Source organism: Oncorhynchus clarkii, chromosome 10 (assembly GCF_045791955.1).
Source record: "Oncorhynchus clarkii lewisi isolate Uvic-CL-2024 chromosome 10, UVic_Ocla_1.0, whole genome shotgun sequence".
NCBI classification, from domain to species: domain Eukaryota; kingdom Metazoa; phylum Chordata; class Actinopteri; order Salmoniformes; family Salmonidae; genus Oncorhynchus; species Oncorhynchus clarkii.
Genome location: NC_092156.1, coordinates 6,155,849 through 6,181,533, shown reverse-complemented (window position 1 = coordinate 6,181,533; position 25,685 = coordinate 6,155,849). Strand labels below are relative to the sequence as shown.

At 46.4% G+C, this 25,685-nt stretch overlaps 1 protein-coding gene across 12 annotated transcripts in view; it reads left to right on the top strand.

The window, feature by feature from the left end:
- LOC139417938 (phosphatidylinositol-3,5-bisphosphate 3-phosphatase MTMR4-like) overlaps positions 1–25,685 on the top strand; it is a 109,529-nt gene that overhangs the window by 46,887 nt on the left and 36,957 nt on the right. For 8 of the 12 annotated variants that reach the window (XR_011635256.1, XM_071166934.1, XM_071166933.1 and 5 more), the window contains 3 exons: positions 12,207–12,323; positions 15,237–15,266; positions 16,718–16,800. Coding sequence is in view for 11 of the 12 variants with exons in the window: in XM_071166934.1 (XP_071023035.1) it covers positions 12,207–12,323; positions 15,237–15,266; positions 16,718–16,800 (230 nt within the window). In the remaining variant the exon portion in view is untranslated. The remainder of the gene's footprint in view (positions 1–12,206; positions 12,324–15,236; positions 15,267–16,717; positions 16,801–25,685) is intronic. The other 4 variants (XM_071166943.1, XM_071166941.1, XM_071166944.1 and 1 more) reach the window with 1 other exon arrangement.

The window sequence follows — 25,685 nt, the reverse complement described above, 5'->3', positions numbered from 1 at the left end:
TTATTGAACCAGGTAGGCCAGTTGAGAACACCTTTATTGAACCAGGTAGGCCAGTTGAGAACACCTTTATTGAACCAGGTAGGCCAGTTGAGAACACCTTTATTTAACCAGGTAGGCCAGTTGAGAACACCTTTATTGAACCAGGTAGGCCAGTTGAGAACACCTTTATTTAACCAGGTAGGCTAGTTGAGAACACCTTTATTTAACCAGGTAGGCCAGTTGAGAACACCTTTATTTAACCAGGTAGGCCAGTTGAGAACACCTTTATTGAACCAGGTAGGCCAGTTGAGAACACCTTTATTTAACCAGGTAGGCCAGTTGTGAACACCTTTATTGAACCAGGTAGGCCAGTTGAGAACACCTTTATTGAACCAGGTAGGCCAGTTGAGAACACCTTTATTGAACCAGGTAGGCCAGTTGAGAACACCTTTATTGAACCAGGTAGGCCAGTTGAGAACACCTTTATTGAACCAGGTAGGCCAGTTGAGAACACCTTTATTGAACCAGGTAGGCCAGTTGAGAACACCTTTATTTAACCAGGTAGGCCAGTTGAGAACACCTTTATTTAACCAGGTAGGCCAGTTGAGAACACCTTTATTGAACCAGGAAGGCCAGTTGAGAACAAGTTGTCATTTACAACTGCGACCTGGCCAAGATAAAGCAAAGCAGTGCGACACAAACAACAACAGAGTTACACATGGAATAAACAAACGTACAGTCAATAACACAATAGAAAAGTCTATATACGGTGAGTAGAAAAACATCCTTAAATGACTAGTGCAATAAAACAATTGATTTATTCATATACAGTACCAGTCAAAAGTTTGGGGTTCACCTACTCATTCAAGGGTTTTTTCCCCTTTGGTTACTACATGGATCCAAATGTGTTATTTCATAGTTCTGATGTCTTCACTATTATTCTACAATGTAGAAAATAGCAAAAATAAAGAAAAAAAACAAACTTTTGACTTGTACTGTGTATCTCTCTGGAAAAAATACTGTGAAAATGATGACATCCCCTTTTAGTGCAAGAGCCGAATGACTGCCTGACATTTCAGCCTGTTTTTTGGTGTGTTGGAGTTTTGGCCTGTCTGGTGACGTCACCAGGCGGTGAATTAGTTTCAGTTTTCCCCTTTCCTACTGAGACCACTCTCGGACAGTCCTTAACAAAATTGTTGTGAAATGGCTTTATTTTCTTCTTCATGACCAATTGTTTTTTAATTTTTTTAAACAATCACAGTAAAATACTTGAATTGTTAACCAGAATTTTTTGGGATATCGATAAAAAATAATGTAGAAATATATTAGACAGCATAAGCATAAAAAGTCCACCTTTTATATTTATACTATATTTTATTCACTTATTGTATACAATTTTGTGTTTTACTAAAACCTGATATTTCATTTAGGCATATTTAAAAAAATATTTTTGGGTGGATCCTCTCCTGTCAGAAGATCGGGGAGTGGTGGTTTCCTAGCGACCACCTTGGGAGTCATTTACTTCTGGTACTCCTTCCTCAACAGACAGACATTAGATTTTTAATACTTCCTTCTGCTGAGCAATCTCCAGTCAACCATATCTGTTTTTCTCCCTAGATGTTCATTTCCTTACAGGGACCTGCAGAGGCACTGTTATCAAGTCATTCATGTTGCTGTCAAGAGACTCCTCCTACTTTTTCTTTTTAAATGTGTACATCATTGGATTGTTCTCCAATTGTTAGGTCAGCCTCAGGGAACCTCGTCCATTCTAGAGTGTTTTTAAAAAAAACAACACATTCTAACATGTTATTGTTCATGTCACATATGATATGAGAAATGAAAAAAAAGAAGCATTTTTATCCATCAGCATTTTAATGATGCTCTCCTGTTTCACCTTGAAATGATATGACCTCTTTGACTACTTCTGAGTCTCTCTTTTTAAAAAAAAATGTTTTTATATAGAATGCCGTAGAATTAAACAACCACTCTTCTTCGATGGTGTCATAACACGCAGCATTACCGACCGTCATAAAAAGCACGGTACTGTGTAATTTTAAGTGTTCTCAAGCTGCTCGCTCACTGTAAAAGTCCCAGTTATTTATTCTGTCATTTCTCTGTTCATGACCGGTCTTTATTCTTTTATGTGACTCTGATCTGTCTGGATGCCTAGTCACTTTACCCTGGTTTTATATACATAGGGTATCTAACTCAAGTAGCTCTGCACATTGATCTGGTACTTCCTGTATATAGCTCCACATTGATCTGGTACTTCCTGTATATAGCTCCACATTGATTTGGTACTCCCTGTATATAGCTCCACATTGATCTGGTACTTCCTGTATATAGCTCCACATTGATTTGGTACTCCCTGTATATAGCTCCACATTGATTTGGTACTCCCTGTATATAGCTCCACATTGATCTGGTACTGGTACTCCCTGTATATAGCTCCACATTGATCTGGTACTGGTACTCCCTGTATATAGCTCCACATTGATCTGGTACTGGTACTCCCTGTATATAGCTCCACATTGATCTGGTACTGGTACTCCCTGTATATAGCTCCACATTGATCTGGTACTGGTACTCCCTGTATATAGCTCCACATTGATCTTGTACTTCCTGTATATAGCTCCACAGTGATCTGGTACTTCCTGTATATAGCTCCACATTGATCTGGTACTTCCTGTATAAAGCTCCCTTCTTGTGTGTGGTATTTTATGGGGCGGCAGGTAACCTAGTGGTTAGAGTTTTGGGCCAGTAACCGAAAGGTTTACAAGATCGAATCCCCGAGCTGAACGAGTTTAAAAACCTATCATGCTGCCCCTGAACAAGGCAGTCAACCCACTGTTCCTGGGGCCGTCATTATAAACAAGAATGTGTTCTTAACTGACTTGCCTAGTTAAATAAAAGTAAAAACAAAACAAAAATCCTCTTGTGTTAGTTACTATTTTTATATTTTAAATTCTGCATCGTTGGGAAAAGTTTGTAAGCAAGCTTTTCGCTGTAAAATCTACTACACTGGTTGTATTTGGCGCATAGGATAAATAAATTGTGATTTTTGAAGTGTTTCTTCTAGAGGCCTCCCCGCCTCGGCCCTGAGCAGAAACAACCCTCACCCTAGCCACTGGTTACTAGTGGAGATCTGAGAGGATTGGAAAGGGCTCTGCCTCCCCGCCTCGGCCCTGAGCAGAAACAACCCTCACCCTAGCCACTGGTTACTAGTGGAGATCTGAGAGGATTGGAAAGGGCTCTGCCTCCCCGCCTCGGCCCTGAGCAGAAACAACCCTCACCCTAGCCACTGGTTACTAGTGGAGATCTGAGAGGATTGGAAAGGCCTCTGCCTCCCCGCCTCGGCCCTGAGCAGAAACAACCCTCACCCTAGCCACTGGTTACTAGTGGAGATCTGAGAGGATTGGAAAGGCCTCTGCCTCCCCGCCTCGGCCCTGAGCAGAAACAACCCTCACCCTAGCCACTGGTTACTAGTGGAGATCTGAGAGGATTGGAAAGGCCTCTGCCTCCCCGCCTCGGCCCTGAGCAGAAACAACCCTCACCCTAGCCACTGGTTACTAGTGGAGATCTGAGAGGATTGGAAAGGCCTCTGCCTCCCCGCCTCGGCCCTGAGCAGAAACAACCCTCACCCTAGCCACTGGTTACTAGTGGAGATCTGAGAGGATTGGAAAGGCCTCTGCATCCCAATGTACCCTATTCCCTATGCAGTGCACTACTTTCTATGGGCCCTGGTCAAAACTAGTGCACTACTTTCTATGGGTCCTGGTCAAAACTAGTGCACTACTTTCTATGGGCCCTGGTCAAAACTAGTGCACTACATAGGAAATAGAATGCCATTTGGGACTTCGCCTATGGTCTGGTTAAAGGAAGTCTCCGGGCTCTCGCCTGTCTTGCTGACTTTGATCCTGTCTTTGATTGGCTCCTGCATGGCAGCACAAACCTCTCTTGTTGGAGCTGCAGCCCATGAAAAATGAATGTTCTCTAGGGGTATGGCATTCCCTTCCAACCTGCTGCAATCTACTCGGAGTGATGCACTGTAGCTTCTAATAGACAAGGAGCGCCCAGCTATACAATGGATTAATACTTTTACTGCTCTGTGGGACTGTCTTAACTGCTCTATGGGACTGTCTAACTGCTCTGTGGGACTGTGGGACTGTCTAACTGCTCTGTGGGACTGTCTTAACTGCTCTGTGGGACTGTCTAACTGCTCTGTGGGACTGTCTAACTGCTCTGTGGGACTGTCTAACTGCTCTGTGGGACTGTCTAACTGCTCTGTGGGACTGTCTAACTGCTCTGTGGGACTGTGGGACTGTAACTGCTCTGTGGGACTGTCTAACTGCTCTGTGGGACTGTCTAACTGCTCTGTGGGACTGTCTAACTGCTCTGTGGGACTGCTGCTCTGTAGAACTGCTGCTCTGTGGGACTGTCTAGCTGCTCTGTGGGACTGTCTAGCTGCTCTGTGGGACTGTCTAGCTGCTCTGTGGGACTGTCTTAGCTGCTCTGTGGGACTGTCTTAGCTGCTCTGTGGGACTGTCTTAGCTGCTCTGTGGGACTGTCTTAGCTGCTCTGTGGGACTGTCTAACTGCTCTGTGGGACTGTCTAACTGCTCTGTGGGACTGTCTAACTGCTCTGTGGGACCTGTGGGACTGTCTTAACTGCTCTGTGGGACTGTCTTAACTGCTCTGTGGGACTGTCTTAACTGCTCTGTGGGACTGTCTTAACTGCTCTGTGGGACTGTCTTAACTGCTCTGTGGGACTGTCTAACTGCTCTGTGGGACTGTCTATCTGCTCTGTGGAACTGTCTTAACTGCTCTGTGGTGCTGTGGGACTGTCTTAACTGCTCTGTGATTGGTTGAGAAAATGGATGTGTGACCGTGTGTCATCCAATATTGCCTGTAGATAGGCAGACACAGGGAGACCGACTGAGAGGGTGACAAATAGACTTCCTGATGAAGTGGTTTTTATGAGCCGTTTGGGTCTGTCTGCCACGCGTTGTTCCAAGTGTGTCGGTCTCCCCACAGCTGTCCCACAAGAGGATCCTCGTACCCGTTTTGTTTTATTCAAGTCAACCTCCCTCCTTTTTAGGCATCGGTTTAGTCGCTCCCTCTCTCGTTTATCACTCCCTCTGTCCTCCTCGTCTCTTGTTCCCCCCTCTTTCCCTCTCTCTTTGTCTCTGTACCATTTCAGACAGTCATTCCCATGATAGTACCACACTGCCAACTGATGTCTTTAAAGGCACAGGCAGACCAGTAGGGTTGCCGGCTGTAATTTGCTAACCAATTCTACGGCCCCATTAACTGGGGGTTACTGCAAGCTAATTAGACATCCCCCCGTCTAGACTCAGCGACAGTATTGTCACATTTGGAAAGTATTCAGACCCCTTGACCTTTTCCACATTTTATTACTTAACAGCCTTATTCTAAAATGGATTCATTAAATGAAAAATCCTCATCAATCCACAGATGATATCCCATAATGACGAAATGAAACCAGATTTTAAGAAATGTTTGCAAATGTATTAAAAATGTAAAAAAACATATTTTATTTGCATAATTATTCAGACCGTTTGCTATGACACTCAAAATTGTGCTCAGTTGCATCTTGTTTTCATTGATCACCCTTGGGGTGATGATTGGAGTCCACCTGTGTTAAATTCAATTGATTGGAAATGATTTGGAAAGGCACACACCTGTCTATATTAGGTCCCACAGTTGACAGTGCATGTCAGAGCAAAAACCAAGCCATGAGGTCGAAGGAATTGTCCGTAGAGCTCCGAGACAGAAATGTGTCGAAGCACAGATCTGGGGAAGGATACCAAAACATTTCTGCAGCATTGAAGGTCCCCAAGAACACAGTGGTCTCCACCATTCTTAAATGGAAGAAGTTTGGAACCACCAAGACTCTTCCTAGAGCTGTGGCCGCCCGACCAAACTGAGCATTCGGGGGAGAAGGGCCTTGGTCAGGGAGGTGACCAAGAACCCGATGGTCACTCTGCCAGAGTTCCTCTGTGGAGATGAGCGAACCTTCCAGAAGGACAGCCATCTCTGCAGCACTCCACCAATCAGGCCTTTATGGTAGAGTGGCCAGACAGAAGCCACTCCTCAGTAAAAGGCTCATGACAGCCAGCTTGATGTTTGCCAAAAGGCACCTAAAGTCTCTCAGATCATGAGAAACGAGATTCTCTGGTCTGATGAAACCAACATTGAACTTTTTGGCCTGAATGCCAAGTGTCACGTCTGTGGGAAACCTGTCACCATCCCTACAGTGAAGCATGGTGGTGGTGGCATCATCATTTTGTGGGGATGTTTGTCAGGATCAAGGGAAAGATGAACGGAGCAAATGAGAGAGTTTCTTGATGAAAACCTGCTCAGGACCTCAGACTGGGGCAAAGGTTAACCTTCCAACAGGACAACGACCCTAAGCACACAGCCAAGACAACGTAGGAGTGGCTTCGGGACTTGTCTCTGAATATCCTTGAGTGAACCAGCCAGAGCCCGGACTTAAACCACATCGAACATATCTGGAGAGACCTGAAAATAGCTGTGCAGGTCTGATGAGAAGAATGGGAGAAAGTCCCCAAATACAGGTGTGCCAAGTCATACCCAAGAAGACTCAAGGCTGTAATCGCTACCAAAGGTGATTCAACAAAGAACTGAGTAAAGGCTCTGAATAGTTATGTGATTAAATAAAAATAGATACAAATTCAAAACGTTTTTTTAAATTTGTCATTATGGGATATTGTGTGTAGATTGACGCGGGGGGGGGGGGGGGGGTTTGGGGCGATGTAATCCCTTTTAGAATAAAAATGTAACGTACATTTTTTGGGGGAAAAGTCCGATCTGAACGCACTGTATATAAAATACATAATACACATAAAATACATAAAATACATAATACACATAAAATATATAATATATATAAAATACATAATACACATAAAATATATAAAATACATAATACATATAATATATATAAAATATATATAAAATACATAATACACATAAAATATATAATATATATAAAATACATAATACACTTAAAATATATAATATATATAAAATACATAATACATATAAAATATATAATATATATAAAATACATAATACACATAAAATATATAAAATACATAATACATATAATATATATAAAATATATATAAAATACATAATACACATAAAATACATAATACATATAATATATATAAAATATATAATATATATAAAATACATAATACATATAATATATATAAAATACATAATACACATCGTTTGATTGCACTGGGGCTTTAACACCGTCATGGCCTCTATTCAATCCGAAGCCTGCAAAAAGAAAAGGGGGGGGGGGGGGGGGGGGGAAGTGACATCATCTCTCCTTCCTGTGACCCATTTCTCTGATCATTCATTTCATCAGAGAGAACGGGGAGCTTATGAGAATCCTAATGAATAGCCTAGATTACGAAATAACAAAGTGTTTTTATTTATTTAGTTTTTTCTTTCTCTTCTCCAGTGCAGACATACGTAGTATTTATCTTGTCCCCAGGCCCAGTCACCTGCTCCTGCTGCTCAGTCACCTGCTCCTGCTGCTCAGTCGGTTTTCTGTACTGTACACTCTAGGCTACAGCTTTCCCAGCCCTGCGTTCGCTAATGATGTTGTCTCAAGTGTACCTGCTCTTCAGACATCTCCCCTGCGTGCTGTGTATTTTCAAACTCTAAAAGTAGGATCTGCTGGGGACGACTCGGCACATTCTGGCTGTAATGAGGCAGTGCGGTATTGTGTGTCTCTAGGCAACAGCATTAACAGTGTTTTGATGCGTGTGTAAAATAGAATCATTATAATTGAGGTGTTGTAGTCTCTCTCCTAATGAATTCTCACAGCATAACAACGATAAACCACTTTTCGCTCGTCAAGAAGGTCCCGGCACACGGCGTCACAAATACTTGAGTGGGGAAAAATATATATACGTATTGGTTAGAGATGTTCTTCAATTCCCCAGACACACACACACACACACACACACACACACACACACACACACACACACACACACACACACTGAAACACACACACACACACACACACACACACACACACACACACACACACTGAAACACACACACTGAAACACACACACACACACACACACACACACACTGAAACACACACACTGAAACACACACACACACACACACACACACACTGAAACACACACACTGAAACACACACACACACACACACACACTGAAACACACACACTGAAACACACACACACACACACACACACTGAAACACACACACTGAAACACACACACACACACACACATTGAAACACACACACACTGAAACACACACACACACACACACACACACACACATTGAAACACACACACACACACACACACACACACACACACACATTGAAACACACACACACTGAAACACATACACACACACACACACACACACACACATTGAAACACACACACACACATTGAAACACACACACACACACACACACACACACACACACACACACACACACACACTGAAACACACACACACACACACACACACACACACATTGAAACACACACACACACACACACACACACATTGAAACACACACACACACACACACACACACACACAAACACACACACACACTGAAACACACACACACACTGAAACACACACACACACACACACACACACACACACTGAAACACACACACACTGAAACACACACACACACACACACACACACTGAAACACACACACACACACTGAAACACACACACACAGTAAAACGTCTCCCACTTTGCTTTACAGACCTGATAGTGACACCGGCGAACAAGCCTTCAGCTTTGTTCCAGCCGGAGGAAAATGGGACCTCTACTCGTGATTCGATGTCATTTAGACACTGTAAAACCTCCCTTACACCTCACAGATGTTCCCCAGCTGTCGCCTCTCTCCACTTTAATAAAAACACCAACAGAGGCATAATTTGTCACCGTCACTATTAAATCATTCTCAGTAAAGTATGATTAAATGTTGAATTGAGGGAAGAGTTCAAGCTAATATTTTTTTTAGCTGCCCCCCCCCCCCCACTACACAGCTGAAACGAATAATCCATGTTTTTTTGATGGTGATTTGGATATTTGAATGTAGAGCTGAAACAGGGTGGTAAGAACCCATTAAAACAGGGTCTGGGGAAATCCTGTTTTTAGACGACGTGAGCCATCCATTTGGAGTTTGGGCACAGTCCACTTCCCTTGTTTAGTCCCCCTTCCCCCCCGATCCCTCTCCACCTGGTTGGGTTTTTAAGCAGCTAAATTGCTGCTTCTGAAGGAAATGAAGAATGTGTTCTATTATATTGTGACGGAAACCAATTATCTTAATGCGTGGCTCTTGTCCCTCCCTCGAGTCTCGATTCGCACCATATTCCCTAAATAGTGCACTACTTTTGACCAGAGCCCTTATGGGGAATAGGCTACGGTTTAGGATGCATCTCTGGGGAATCTGGGCTGAGCGCTGGGTCTAGGGGACTAATACAATGGCCACGTTAGCTGGAATGTTAATAGAAGGTTTGAGAGCCATCACACACACACACACACACACACACACTCTTCAACTTCCCTGCCATCCTGTTTAGCCTGTCGGCCTGCTCAGTCAGGCTCAAAGACCAACCCGCATCTCTCACAGAGGTCGTTTTATGCTAGTACGGCTATGTGCTAATTGGGACTGTCCCCCAACTGTCCCCATGTTCCAACCTCCTAGTACACAGTTCTGGAAGGGTACGCCAGCCAGGGAGCGGCGTAGTGTCTGGCCACTGGGTAGAGGCGCTGCTCAGTGGCTTTCTGTTTGTAGTGAGGTATTACATCCCTAGGGATCTCTCTGGCTCTCTCGCTCCCCTCTCGCTCTCTCTACCCTCTCCCACTTGCTCTCTCGCTCCCCTCTCGCTCTCTCTACCCTCTCCCACTTGCTCTCTCGCTCCCCTCTCGCTCTCTCTCCCCTCTCCCTCTCTCCCCTCTCCCTCTCTCCCCCCTCTCTCTCGCTCCCCTCTCTCCCTCTCTCCCCTCTCCCTCTCTCTCCCCTCTCTCTCTCTCCCCTCTCTCCCCTCTCCCTCTCTCCCCTCTCCCTCTCTCCCCTCTCCCTCTCTCCCCCTCTCTCTCGCTCCCCTCTCGCTCTCTCTCCCCTCTCCCTCTCTCCCCCCTCTCCCTCGCTCCCCTCTCGCTCTCTCTCCCCTCTCCCTCTCTCCCCTCTCCCTCTCTCCCCTCTCCCTCTCTCCCCCCTCTCTCTCGCTCCCCTCTCGCTCTCTCTCCTCTCTCCCCTCTCCCTCTCTCCCCTCTCCCTCTCTCCCCCTCTCTCTCGCTCCCCTCTCTCTCTCTCTCCCCTCTCCCTCTCTCCCCCCTCTCTCTCGCTCCCCTCTCGCTCTCTCTCCCCTCTCCCTCTCTCCCCCTCTCCCTCTCTCCCTCTCTCCCCTCTCTCCCTCTCTCCCCTCTCTCTCTCTCCCCTCTCCCTCTCTCCCCCCTCTCCCTCTCCCCCCTCTCCCTCTCCCTCTCTCCCCTCTCCCTCTCTCCCCTCTCCCTCTCTCCCCCCTCTCCCTCTCTTCCCTCTCCCTCTCTCCCCTCTCCTATCCATGCGGCCCTCTTTACCATTAGAAATATAATCTAGTCATTCTATTTCTATGCTGTTTTTAACCAAAGCAGATCTCCATGGTAACCATTGTCCAGTCAAGCTGTAAGGTTCAGTGAGTGTATATAGCTGAGCAGTGCAGTTTGTGGTCTCTCTTCAGAAGACTAAATCCATCTTAGATCATAACAAGTCCTCCAGAAACAGCCCTGGAAATACACAGGGCGTATGATTGCTGTTGGAGACGAGTGTGTTTTTTAAAGAGATTGTTTGGTGGTCCACTGGACACCATTTTTATTTTGTTCTGGTTTGATGTGTGTGTGGCTGTTCACTCCTGACAGAGTAGACGAGGAGAGAGTAGACGAGGAGAGAGTAGACGAGGAGAGAGTAGACGAGGAGAGAGTAGACGAGGAGAGAGTAGGAGAGAGTAGGCGAGGAGAGAGTAGGAGAGAGTAGACGAGGAGAGAGTAGACGAGGAGAGAGTAGACGAGGAGAGAGTAGGAGAGAGTAGACGAGGACAGAGTAGACTAGGAGAGAGTAGACGAGGAGAGAGTAGGAGAGAGTAGACGAGGACAGAGTAGACGAGGAGAGAGTAGGAGAGAGTAGACGAGGACAGAGTAGACGAGGAGAGAGTAGGAGAGAGTAGACGAGGAGAGAGTAGGAGAGAGTAGACGAGGACAGAGTAGACGAGGACAGAGTAGGAGAGAGTAGACGAGGACAGAGTAGACGAGGAGAGAGTAGACGAGGAGAGAGTAGACAAGGAGAGAGTAGGAGAGAGTAGACGAGGAGAGAGTAGACGAGGAGAGAGTAGGAGAGAGTAGACGAGGACAGAGTAGACGAGGAGAGAGTAGGAGAGAGTAGACGAGGAGAGAGTAGACGAGGAGAGAGTAGACGAGGAGAGAGTAGACGAGGAGAGAGTAGACGAGGAGAGAGTAGGAGAGAGTAGACGAGGAGAGAGTAGGAGAGAGTAGACGAGGAGAGAGGAGGAGAGAGTAGACGAGGACAGAGTAGACGAGGAGAGAGTAGACGAGGAGAGAGTAGGAGAGAGTAGACGAGGAGAGAGTAGGCGAGAGTAGACGAGGAGAGAGTAGACGAGGACAGAGTAGACGAGGAGAGAGTAGACGAGGAGAGAGTAGGCGAGAGTAGACGAGGAGAGAGTAGACGAGGAGAGAGTAGACGAGGACAGAGTAGACGAGGAGAGAGTAGACGAGGAGAGAGTAGGCGAGAGTAGACGAGGAGAGAGTAGACGAGGAGAGAGTAGACGAGGAGAGAGTAGGAGAGAGTAGACGAGGAGAGAGTAGGCGAGGAGAGAGTAGACGAGGAGAGAGTAGACGAGGAGAGAGTAGACGAGGAGAGAGTAGACGAGGAGAGAGTAGACGAGGATGATAAATATAGGTCTAGGTGGATGTAACACTGCAGTGTTTTAATGTTGTGTTGCGTTTTGTTTCCTGATTTTTTTTGGTAAAAAAAATATATATATATTTTTTCCCAGTTTTTCCTTATCACACCGTTGATCTGGTGTTGTCTTTTTAACGTTGCGTCGTTGTAGTCTTAACCTTTTGTATTGACGTTTGCGTCCTCTCCAGGTGCCGTTCCCAGCTCTTCAGGGGGAAGGGGTGGAGTATCTGGGCCGAGCCGACGACGCCGTCATCGCCATCTCCAACTACAGGCTCCACATCAAGTTCAAGGACTCCGTCATCAATGTAAGACATGATGAACACACAGCCTGCTTCCTAATGGCCCCCTCTAGCCTCCTCACCCCCTGGTGCTTGGTCCTCCTCTAGCCTCCTCACCCCCTGGTGCTTGGTCCTCCTCTAGCCTCCTCACCCCCTGGTGCTTGGTCCTCCTCTAGCCTCCTCGCCCCCTGGTGCTTGGTCCTCCTCTAGCCTCCTCACCCCCTGGTGCTTGGTCCTCCTCTAGCCTCCTCACCCCCTGGTGCTTGGTCCTCCTCTAGCCTCCTCACCCCCTGGTGCTTGGTCCTCCTCTAGCCTCCTCACCCCCTGGTGCTTGGTCCTCCTCTAGCCTCCTCACCCCCTGGTGCTTGGTCCTCCTCTAGCCTCAGAGAGAGAGCGATGCATTGAGCAGTGTCTCTGATCTCACCAGCCAGGACTGTTTTGACGTGGCCTCTGGGGTTTTAGGGAGCCGGTGCCAATGATTCCTTACTTGCATAGACACACACACACACACACACACACACACGTCCCCTCCTACTGACATCAGCCCCTGCTGTAATACAAACAGCCTAGTTGTTTTCATTCACTGACCTGGCAGAGAGATTCCTCCTCCCTCAGCTTGCAGAGGCCTTGTAGCAGGACTCACATAGGTCTGCACTGTCAGAGTTTATGCTTCCTTCATATCAAAATTTTAAATTCCCTGGGGTTTTTTTCTCCCTTTTTACTGTCTGTTTACTCTGTTTGTTGAAAAGTATTCTGGGTAATATGTAGGGTTTAGCAACATTTCTAGTAGTAAACGTTAAGTAACATTTCTGAAAAGTGGCACGCCGTACAGTGGGCATTCTGCCGATGTTTTCTCTGTCTATAGACAGGATTAAGCAACATCTCAAAGAAGAGAAGTGAAGGATTGGCGTTTCACAGTGCAAGCAGGGTCCTGCACTGAACCTAGTCAGAGGCACAGATGAACTGTAGTAACCGTTAGTAACCGTTAGCCAACCAGCTCTCTCCCCTAAGCCACCTCCTTCTAATCGCTTTGTTCTCACCCTTTGAGCCCATTGAGGTTATTTCTCTTCTCTCCTTCTCTTCTCTCCTTCTCTTCTCTCCTTTTCTTCTCTCCTTCTCTTCTCTCCTTTTCTTCTCTCCTTATCTTCTCTCCTTTTCTTCTCTCCTTCTCTTCTCTCCTTCTCTTCTCTCCTTCCCTTTTCTTCTCTCCTTCTCTTCTCTTCTCTCCTTTTCTTCTCTCCTTCTCTTCTCTCCTTTTCTTCTCTCCTTCTCTTCTCTCCTTCTCTTCTCTCCTTCTCTTCTCTCCTTCTCTTCTCTTCTCTCCTTTTCTTCTCTTCTCTCCTTCTCTTCTCTCCTTCTCTTCTCTCCTTCTCTTCTCTCCTTTTCTTCTCTTCTCTCCTTTTCTTCTCTCCTCTTCACTCCTTCTCTTCTCTCCTTCTCTTATCTCCTTTTCTTCTCTACTCTCCTTTTCTTCTCTTCTCTCCTTCTCTTATCTCCTTTTCTTCTCTACTCTCCTTCTCTCCTCTTCACTCCTTCTCTTATCTCCTTTTCTTCTCTACTCTCCTTTTCTTCTCTTATCTCCTTTTCTTCTCTTCTCTCCTTCTCTTCTCTCCTTCTCTTATCACCTTTTCTTCTCTACTCTCCTTTTCTTCTCTTCTCTCCTTCTCTTCTCTCCTTTTCTTACCTTCTCTCCTTCTCTTCTCTCCTTTTCTTCTCTTCTCTCCTTCTCTTCTCTCCCTTTCTTCTCTTCTCTCCTTCTCTTCTCTCCTTCTCTTCTCTCCTTTTCTTCTCTTCTCTCCTTTTCTTCTCTTCTCTTCTCGTCTTCTCTCCTTCTCTTCTCTCCTTCTCTTCTCTCCTTCTCTTGGTTGTGGTTCTACCTTGTGATTTTTTTTTCTCTGCTTCAGTTTATTATCTTCCATCTATAGCTCACTGTCTTTTGATGTTCCATTTAACCTCCACTTCCTTCTGTTTTATTTCTTTAGTTTAATCATTTTTCCATTTCCTCCCGTCTTGACACCGTTCTCTCTCTCTGCTCTCCCTCTTTCTCTCTCTCTCTCTTCTCTTTCTCTCTCTCTCTCTCTCTCTTTCTCTTTCTCTCTCTGCTCTCCCTCTTTCTCTCTCTGCTTCTCTCTCTGCTCTCCCTCTTTCTCTCTCTGCTTCTCTCTCTGCTCTCCCTCTCTCTCTCTGCTTCGCTCTCTGCTCTCCCTCTTTCTCTCTATGCTCCCCCTCTTTCTCTCTCTCTCTGCTCCCCCTCTTTCTCTCTCTGCTCTCCCTCTTTCTCTCTCTGCTCTCCCTCTTTCTCTCTCTGCTCTCCCTCTTTCTCTCTCTGCTCTCCCTCTTTCTCTCTCTGCTCCCCCTCTTTCTCTCTCTGCTCCCCCTCTTTCTCTCTCTGCTCCCCCTCTTTCTCTCTCTCTGCTCCCCCTCTTTCTCTTTCTCTCTCTCTGCTCTCCCTCTTTCTCTCTCTCTCTGCTCCCCCTCTTTCTCTCTCTCTGCTCTCCCTCTTTCTCTCTCTCTCTCTGCTCTCCCTCTTTCGCTCTCTGCTCTCCCTCTTTCTCTCTCTGCTCCCCCTATTTCTCTCTCTCTGCTCCCCCTCTTTCTCTCTCTCTCTCTCTGCTCTCCCTCTCTCTCTCTCTGCTCTCACTCTCTCTCTCTCTGCTCTCCCTCTCTCTCTCTCTGCTCTCCCTCTTTCTCTCTGCTCTCCCTCTTTCTCTCTCTCCCTCTCTCTGCTCCCCCTCTCTCTCTCTCTGCTCCCCCTCTCTCTCTCTGCTCCCCCTCTCTCTCTCTCTGCTCCCCTCTCTCTCTCTGCTCCCCCTCTTTCTCTCTCTCTCTCTGCTCCCCCCCCTCTTTCTCTCTTTGCTCCCCCTTTTTCTCTCTCTGCTCCCCCTCGCTCGGTCTGTTTCTTCTCCCTCTCTGTTCCTGGTGCCTGTTACTGTGTTGTAGACCTATCCAGGTGTGGACAATCACATTTCTGTGAGTACATTGTGTCAATGGCAACCCTCGGCTCCCCCCCGTCCTCCCTCACAGTCTAGACGAGCTTCTGTCATTAATTCTCTGTTCGGTTCAGACTGACTGCTGCTGGATTAATGTGCACCCTAGAAGAATAAAATCTCATTTTAACTTTTCAATTGGAAGCAATCTAACCCCCCCCCCCCCCCACACCCACCAGCGTGGATGGTGATTGGTCAGCCCCAATCAAAAGTCAAGCCTCATTGGGTAATTGTATAACTGTTGAGTTTGGAGTGCCGTCATTAACACCTCTGACCCCGTGGACCAATAACAGAGCTGCGGTAATGGAACACGACAGGCTGAGCATGACAGAGGGAACACTCTAGAATCAGGCTCAGCATGACAGAGGGAACACTCTAGAATCAGGCTCAGCATGACAGAGGGAACACTCTAGAATCAGGCTCAGCATGACAGAGGGAACACTCTAGAATCAGGCTCAGCATGACAGAGGGAACACTCTAGAATCAGGCTCAGCATGACAGAGGGAACACTCTAGAATCAGGCTCAGCATGACAGAGGGAACACTCTAGAATCAGGCTCAGCATAACAGAGGGAACACTCTAGAATCAGGCTCAGCATGACAGAGGGAACACTCTAGAATCAGGCTCAGCATGACAGAGGGAACACTCTAGAATCAGGCTCAGCATGACAGAGGGAACACTCTAGAATCAGGCTCAGCATAACAGAGGGAACACTCTAGAATCAGGCTCAGCATGACAGAGGGAACACTCTAGAATCAGGCTCAGCATGACAGAGGGAACACTCTAGAATCAGGCTCAGCATGACAGAGGGAACACTCTAGAATCAGGCTCAGCATGACAGAGGGAACACTCTAGAATCAGGCTCAGCATAACAGAGGGAACACTCTAGAATCAGGCTCAGCATGACAGAGGGAACACTCTAGAATCAGGCTCAGCATGACAGAGGGAACACTCTAGAATCAGGCTCAGCATGACAGAGGGAACACTCTAGAATCAGGCTCAGCATGACAGAAGGAACACTCTAGAATAGACTACAGGCCTTGACTTAAAATGATTTATATGGTTGTATAATGGTTGTTGTTTTTGTATGAATGAGATTAACTGTGTGGCAATTTACTATATGACAACTATGAAAAGTGTAAATACCTTGACATATATAAACTTTCTAGTTTATTGAAAGGTGATTTAACGTGCAATGTGATGATTTTATAAGGAAGTTCAAATAATGCTGCTGTTTTTTAAAAGGATAGATATTGATGTTGTGTGGTTCGTTTTAGGCCTATATACCTAAACAGAGGCTTGACTGAATTTACATAACCAATGGGGAGAGTCTGGCTACCTCCTCAGGCTCGCAGCCTACTCTACAATAGCGTAGCTAAACTAGAAGTGTTGTGGGTCCTGTGTAATGTAATGTCTCTCTGGCTCCCCCTACAGGTACCTCTGATGCTGATCGAGAGTGTGGAGAGCCGACACATGTTTCAACTGCACATCACCTGCAAGGACTCTAAAGTTGTCAGGTAAAAAGAGAGAGAAACTCCTATGGTGATTGGTCAGACTGATAACTACACTGGCCAGTGACCTATGGTGATTGGTCAGACTGATAACTACACTGGCCAGTGACCTATGGTGATTGGTCAGGTTGATAACTACACTGGCCAGTGACCTATGGTGATTGGTCAGGTTGATAACTACACTGGCCAGTGACCTATGGTGATTGGTCAGGTTGATAACTACACTGGCCAGTGACCTATGGTGATTGGTCAGGTTGATAACTACACTGGCCAGTGACCTATGGTGATTGGTCAGACTGATAACTACACTGGCCAGTGACCTATGGTGATTGGTCAGACTGATAACTACACTGGCCAGTGACCTATGGTGATTGGTGTTACGCACGCCTCTATGAAGAGGGAACGCAACACCCTGCTACAACTAAACTCTCTGTGAAGTGAAAAAGGTATGGACTGTAGGTGCGAGAAAGGATGACAACAGGCAGAATGTGGTACCGTTTTACAAGGACTTTATTCCTGTACACGGTAATATGGGGAAAAGGGGCTGGACGGAACCAAAGCAAAGAAAGTAAATCTCAAAGCCCCCCCCCCTCTCCTATCTTACCTGCCTACCCACCACTTACCTAATTTAGCACCACCTGGTGCCCTAACCAAAATACAGGGGGGGTCCGCCCAGGTCTTACCTAGTGTGCCTAGACAGTGAATATACTACGGGTATATGTATGCCCGCGGGCCTCTTGCCTAAGCACTCCCAAGGTGCCTTCCCCTTCCCCCCTGGGAACAAATGAAACAGAATATTACACAATTTTACAAACAAATTAAGAAACAGAGGACATCAACTAAGCTCTATCTGAGCAACAAACTCACAATACATACCAACTTTCAGCATTGACCTCCCAGCTAAACTCTAGCAAATCTTTCTAGCAAATCTCTCTAGCAAAATCTCTCTCAGCAATCCCTACCTCCAAAAATCTCTCTCCTGAACAGAACACTGGCTTTTATATATGCGTTTTTGAGACGAGGAGAGAGACTTTTGGGCTAACGCACATGCGGTGTGCAGTCTCTCCCGCATCTTACTGACATATTCCAACACATTTTTAGGGGCGCTACTGGGTGTAGGAGATAAGATGTGCTCCTTCAAAACTTTAAGCGGACCCCGTGGGGTGTGTCCAAACACAAGGTCAGCAGGGCTGAACCCTAAGGACTCTTGTATCGTTTCCCTTATAGCAAATAGGACAAAGGGCACCCCCTCATCCCAATCAGTACTGGTATCCACACAATACTTGCGTAGCATTGCCTTCAGCGTCTGATGCCAGCGTTCTAGAGCCCCTTGACTCTCTGGATGATACGGACTAGAGACCTGATGGGAAATACACAATGTCTTTAACACATTTGAAAACAGTTTAGACATGAAGTTGGATCCCTGATCAGTTTGGATTACTTTAGGGAGTCCAAACGTAGAGAAGAACTTCACTAGTGCCTTCACCACAGTCTTAGCCGTTATAGTACGGAGAGGAATAGCCTCTGGGTATCGAGTAGCACTGCACATTATTGTTAGTAGGAACTGGTTACCTGACCTGGTTTTCGGCAATGGACCTACACAATCAATTATCACTTTTTCAAACGGTTCCCCCACCACAGGAATCGGGCAGAGCGGCGCTCGAGGAACTGTTTGATTCACTTTCCCAGTGAGTTGACATATGTGACATGTTTTACAAAATTGGACCACGTCAGACTTCAAACCTGGCCAGAAGAAATGACGAAGGACCCGGTTATAAGTCTTTGTGATCCCAAAGTGTCCAGACCACGCCTGGTCATGGGCGAGTGACAGCACCTGCTGTCGGAACGGTGTAGGAACAACCACTTGACACACTTCACTCCAGTCATTAATGGTGTCATGAGATGCCCATTTACGCATCAAAACTCCTGCTTCCATAAAGTAGGCGGTCTCTCTAGTTTTAGCTTCCTCAATGGAAATTACCGAAGCAAAACACTTGCGAAGACTGGTGTCTTCTTTTTGACATTCAATCACCTTCTCAGGGGTGACAGACAAAAGAATGTCATGTAATTGGGGCACAATTTCGTTTTCCCCTGCCTTAGTTTTTACGGGGGTAAAAACTGTCGGCATTGCAGAAGGCATACTCGGTGCATTGTCTTCTACCTCAACATTCTCAAAAATAGAACTAGCCAAATCCACCACATCTCCTAGCTTGCGAGATTGTGCCCTCGTTAACACACAAGCAGGAAAAACATGTGGAAATGCTTGAACCAATTTCTCATCTGTAGTTCTGATTTCTGGATTGTCTACTACCTCTAACACAGGAATGACATTACCACCAGCAATATCATTCCCTAGTAGCAATGTGACTCCTTTTACTGGCAGTGTAGATACTACACCAACACGGAAACGTCCTGATACCAAGTCTGACACTAAGTGGACCCAGTGTAATGGTACAGGTACGGTTTTTGTCTCTATCCCCTGTAATATGACATGTGAGCCACAATACGTTTCAGGAGACCAGGGTAAAGCATCAGTAATGATTACTGACTGCGCCGCCCCGGTGTCTCGTAGGATTTGGATAGGCTTTTGATCAGATTGTTCTCCTGTTAAGGAAACATAACCGGTAGAGATAAACGGAGCATAGACAGGATCCGGTTTCTCAAATGCTGAATCAACAACTCGATCCAATGGACGAGCCAAAGACTTGACTAAACCCAAACTTTTCATTTTTGGGGACGGTGGCTGGGACTGTTTCGGTTTATTTTTCAAAACTGGGCAGTCCGCAATCACGTGACCCTTTTGGTGACAGTAAAAACATTCACGGATTTCATGAAAAGGCTTAGGGTTTTCAGAGGAATAGCGACCTGAACGAGGAACTGATGACGTAATCGTCCGGCCTTCAAAACGTGGTGCACCAAAGACAGTTTTGTGTGTCAAAGCGTACTCATCTGCCAACACTGCTGCTTGGGCCAATGTCACCACTTTCTGTTCATTTAAATGAACTACAATTCTATCTGGGAGGTTGCCTTTAAAGTCCTCCAACAGCATCAACTCCTTAATATCAGCAAAGGTGTTAGCTTTGCTGGCTGAACACCAGCGACTAAACAGAGACTCTTTGTCCCTAGCAAATTCAACAAATGTACGTTGAGAGAGTTTCTTGTGGTTCCTGAAGCGCTGTCTATAAGCTTCAGGCACCAACTCATAAGCCCGCAACACGGTAGTTTTAACTGTATCGTAGTGTAAACTGTCTTCCAGGGAGAGCGCAGCTACTACTTCCTGGGCTTTCCCAGACAATTTACATTGTAACAGGAGCGGCCAAACCTCGAGTGGCCAATGCAGCGCAGCGGCCACACGCTCAAACGCAGAGAAATAAGAATCAACTTCCGACTCTCGGAATGGTGGGACTAAAGCTATGTTTTTACTCACATCGAAGTGGGTTTGATGATGAGCAGCTTGTGGAGTCGCACTGGAGCGAGCGTCTAGCTCCAGTTGTCGGATCCTCACCTCCTTGTCAGCTTCTATTCTCCTAATTTCAAGTTCAAAATTCATCTGTCTCTCTTTATCTTTTTGCTCCATTTCTAACCGAGCCAGCCTCACCTTCAGCCTAGCACTTCCATCTGAACGACGCGAAGCAGAAGATAAAGGATCGAATCGGGGCAATGTAAAAGGGGTACGAGGAACCCCTTCCTCCGCCCTGTCCTCCGACTTGGCATCAGAAGGTCTACCCGTCTCCTCTCCTTGCAATGAGAGAATCCGTTCTCTCACTAAACCCTCCCTGACTAGCACCAAAAGCTCAGCCTTTAGGGCTTTCTCAGGGAAAACAAATCCATAATGGTCAGCAATAGCTATAAGGTCTACTTTACGAAACCTACCCAAACAATCAATAGAGGGCGCTTCAAAAAACTTGGAGATGGCTGAGGCAGCCATCTTATACAATGCAGTCTACTGAACACACTAACTAAACAAGTCATCCAAACTCACAACCTAACATCACACCTCAATCACTAACCACAGAAAGCTCAGAGCAGCAGGGTCCGGTGGGTTTAATGGAAAGATCCCGGATGAGCCCCCATTATGTTACGCACGCCTCTATGAAGAGGGAACGCAACACCCTGCTACAACTAAACTCTCTGTGAAGTGAAAAAGGTATGGACTGTAGGTGCGAGTAAGGATGACAACAGGCAGAATGTGGTACCGTTTTACAAGGACTTTATTCCTGTACACGGTAATATGGGGAAAAGGGGCTGGACGGAACCAAAGCAAAGAAAGTAAATCTCAAAGCCCCCCCCCCTCTCCTATCTTACCTGCCTACCCACCACTTACCTAATTTAGCACCACCTGGTGCCCTAACCAAAATACAGGGGGGGGTCCGCCCAGGTCTTACCTAGTGTGCCTAGACAGTGAATATACTACGGGTATATGTATGCCCGCGGGCCTCTTGCCTAAGCACTCCCAAGGTGCCTTCCCCTTCCCCCCTGGGAACAAATGAAACAGAATATTACACAATTTTACAAACAAACTAAGAAACAGAGGACATCAACTAAGCTCTATCTGAGCAACAAACTCACAAAACATACCAACTTTCAGCAATGACCTCCCAGCAAAACTCTAGCAAATCTCTCTAGCAAATCTCTCTAGCAAATCTCTCTAGCAAATCTCTCTAGCAAAATCTCTCTCAGCAATCCCTACCTCCAAAAATCTCTCTCCTGAACAGAACACTGGCTTTTATATAGCTTCAGAATGAATGTAACTGGAGACAGCTGTGTCTTGACGAGGGGGCGGGGTCAGCTCTCCAATTAGCCCTGGAGTCGACCAATCAGCTGCTTGAGGGATTTCAGGAAGCCATTTCCTGAAATAAACACATGCAAGTACACAAACTACAACACAAACTGGGGAACGTAACAATTGGTCAGGTTGATAACTACACTGGCCAGTGACCTATGGTGATTGGTCAGGTTGATAACTACACTGGCCAGTGACCTATGGTGATTGGTCAGGTTGATAACTACACTGGCCAGTGACCTGTGGTGATTGGTCAGGTTGATGCCCCATGAATCAGGTTTTTCTACCAGATCAAAAATAAGATTTGTTTTCATAATAGTATTCATTTTTTATTTATGTTTGATTGATTTGACATTTAAAAAAAACGAATTTTTTAAAACTTAACTGCGTTTATAGGCTCAGTTCTAAAACAAGGAGACTAGGGAATAGTCTCGTTTGTGTGTGTGTGTGGATGGATGGATTTTCCACAATATTTCTACTAGTGAGAACTGTTGAGAGAACGACCTCTTTGTTATTTTGCTCGGAGTTGGAAAACAGATGTCATGAAGTTTGCTTAAGGACTGGTTTGGCTCAAAAAACATTTAGATGGCTTTTTTTTGTGTTTTTTTTTTGTTGTTGTTGTAAAGACTTGAGTTTTCAACTGAACTAAGAGCCCACTTTCTCTCTCATAAACACACACACATCAGAAGTATTTCCATGTCTTTGATTGTGATGCCTTTTACCACGTAATGCTGGTGTTTCTAGCTCCAACAGGGTCAGTAATGCTGGTGTTTCTAGCTCCAACAGGGTCAGTAATGCTGGTGTTTCTAGCTCCAACAGGGCAGTAATGCTGGTGTTTCTAGCTCCAACAGGGCAGTGTTGCTGGTGTTTCTAGCTCCAACAGGGTCAGTAATGCTGGTGTTTCTAGCTCCAACAGGGTCAGTAATGCTGGTGTTTCTAGCTCCAACAGGGTCAGTAATGCTGGTGTTTCTAGCTCCAACAGGGTCAGTAATGCTGGTGTTTCTAGCTCCAACAGGGCAGTAATGCTGGTGTTTCTAGCTCCAACAGGGCAGTGTTGCTGGTGTTTCTAGCTCCAACAGGGTCAGTAATGCTGGTGTTTCTAGCTCCAACAGGGTCAGTAATGCTGGTGTTTCTAGCTCCAACAGGGTCAGTAATGCTGGTGTTTCTAGCTCCAACAGGGTCAGTAATGCTGGTGTTTCTAGCTCCAACAGGGCAGTAATGCTGGTGTTTCTAGCTCCAACAGGGCAGTAATGCTGGTGTTTCTAGCTCCAACAGGGCCAGTAATGCTGGTGTTTCTAGCTCCAACAGGGCCAGTAATGCTGGTGTTTCTAGCTCCAACAGGGTCAGTAATGCTGGTGTTTCTAGCTCCAACAGGGCCAGTAATGCTGGTGTTTCTAGCTCCAACAGGGCAGTAATGCTGGTGTTTCTAGCTCCAACAGGGCAGTGTTGCTGGTGTTTCTAGCTCCAACAGGGTCAGTAATGCTGGTGTTTCTAGCTCCAACAGGGTCAGTAATGCTGGTGTTTCTAGCTCCAACAGGGTCAGTAATGCTGGTGTTTCTAGCTCCAACAGGGTCAGTAATGCTGGTGTTTCTAGCTCCAACAGGGCAGTAATGCTGGTGTTTCTAGCTCCAACAGGGCAGTGTTGCTGGTGTTTCTAGCTCCAACAGGGTCAGTAATGCTGGTGTTTCTAGCTCCAACAGGGTCAGTAATGCTGGTGTTTCTAGCTCCAACAGGGTCAGTAATGCTGGTGTTTCTAGCTCCAACAGGGTCAGTAATGCTGGTGTTTCTAGCTCCAACAGGGCAGTAATGCTGGTGTTTCTAGCTCCAACAGGGCAGTAATGCTGGTGTTTCTAGCTCCAACAGGGCCAGTAATGCTGGTGTTTCTAGCTCCAACAGGGCCAGTAATGCTGGTGTTTCTAGCTCCAACAGGGTCAGTAATGCTGGTGTTTCTAGCTCCAACAGGGCCAGTAATGCTGGTGTTTCTAGCTCCAACAGGGCAGTAATGCTGGTGTTTCTAGCTCCAACGGGGTCAGTAATGCTGGTGTTTCTAGCTCCAACAAGGCCAGTAATGCTGGTGTTTCTAGCTCCAACAGGGCAGTAATGCTGGTGTTTCTAGCTCCAACAGGGCAGTAATGCTGGTGTTTCTAGCTCCAACAGGGCAGTAATGCTGGTGTTTCTAGCTCCAACAGGGTCAGTAATGCTGGTGTTTCTAGCTCCAACAGGGCCAGTAATGCTGGTGTTTCTAGCTCCAACAGGGCCAGTAATGCTGGTGTTTCTAGCTCCAACAGGGCCAGTAATGCTGGTGTTTCTAGCTCCAACAGGGTCAGTAATGCTGGTGTTTCTAGCTCCAACAGGGCCAGTAATGCTGGTGTTTCTAGCTCCAACAGGGCAGTAATGCTGGTGTTTCTAGCTCCAACGGGGTCAGTAATGCTGGTGTTTCTAGCTCCAACAAGGCCAGTAATGCTGGTGTTTCTAGCTCCAACAGGGCAGTAATGCTGGTGTTTCTAGCTCCAACAGGGCAGTAATGCTGGTGTTTCTAGCTCCAACAGGGCAGTAATGCTGGTGTTTCTAGCTCCAACATGGTCAGTAATGCTGGTGTTTCTAGCTCCAACAGGGCAGTAATGCTGGTGTTTCTAGCTCCAACAGGGGCAGTAATGCTGGTGTTTCTAGCTCCAACCGGGGCAGTAATGCTGGTGTTTCTAGCTCCAACAGGGGCAGTAATGCTGGTGTTTCTAGCTCCAACAGGGGCAGTAATGCTGGTGTTTCTAGCTCCAACAGGGCAGTAATGCTGGTGTTTCTAGCTCCAACAGGGGCAGTAATGCTGGTGTTTCTAGCTCTATTCTAGCTCCAACAGGGCAGTAATGCTGGTGTTTCTAGCTCCAACAGGGGCAGTAATGCTGGTGTTTCTAGCACTATTCTAGCTCCAACAGGGCAGTAATGCTGGTGTTTCTAGCTCCAACAGGGCAGTAATGCTGGTGTTTCTAGCTCTATTGTAGCTCCAACAGGGTCAGTAATGCTGGTGTTTCTAGCTCTATTCTAGCTCCAACAGGGTCAGTAATGCTGGTGTTTCTAGCTCCAACAGGGCAGTAATGCTGGTGTTTCTAGCTCCAACAGGGCAGTAATGCTGGTGTTTCTAGCTCCAACAGGGCAGTAATGCTGGTGTTTCTAGCTCCAACAGGGCAGTGTTGCTGGTGTTTCTAGCTCCAACAGGGTCAGTAATGCTGGTGTTTCTAGCTCCAACAGGGTCAGTAATGCTGGTGTTTCTAGCTCCAACAGGGTCAGTAATGCTGGTGTTTCTAGCTCCAACAGGGCAGTAATGCTGGTGTTTCTAGCTCCAACAGGGTCAGTAATGCTGGTGTTTCTAGCTCCAACAGGGCAGTAATGCTGGTGTTTCTAGCTCCAACAGGGCAGTAATGCTGGTGTTTCTAGCTCCAACAGGGTCAGTAATGCTGGTGTTTCTAGCTCCAACAGGGCAGTAATGCTGGTGTTTCTAGCTCCAACAGGGCAGTAATGCTGGTGTTTCTAGCTCCAACAGGTCAGTAATGCTAGTGTTTCTAGTTCCAACAGGGTCAGTAATGCTGGTGTTTCTAGCTCCAACAGGGCAGTAATGCTGGTGTTTCTAGCTCCAACAGGGCAGTAATGCTAGTGTTTCTAGTTCCAACAGGGCAGTAATGCTGGTGTTTCTAGCTCCAACAGGGCAGTAATGCTGGTGTTTCTAGCTCCAACAGGGCAGTAATGCTGGTGTTTCTAGCTCCAACAGGGCAGTAATGCTAGTGTTTCTAGTTCCAACAGGGTCAGTAATGCTGGTGTTTCTAGCTCCAACAGGGTCAGTGTTGCTGGTGTTTCTAGCTCCAACAGGGCAGTAATGCTGGTGTTTCTAGCTCCAACAGGGCAGTAATGCTGGTGTTTCTAGCTCCAACAGGGTCAGTAATGCTGGTGTTTCTAGCTCCAACAGGGTCAGTGTTGCTGGTGTTTCTAGCTCCAACAGGGTCAGTGTTGCTGGTGTTTCTAGCTCCAACAGGGTCAGTGTTGCTGGTGTTTCTAGCTCCAACAGGGTCAGTGTTGCTGGTGTTTCTAGCTCCAACAGGGTCAGTGTTGCTGGTGTTTC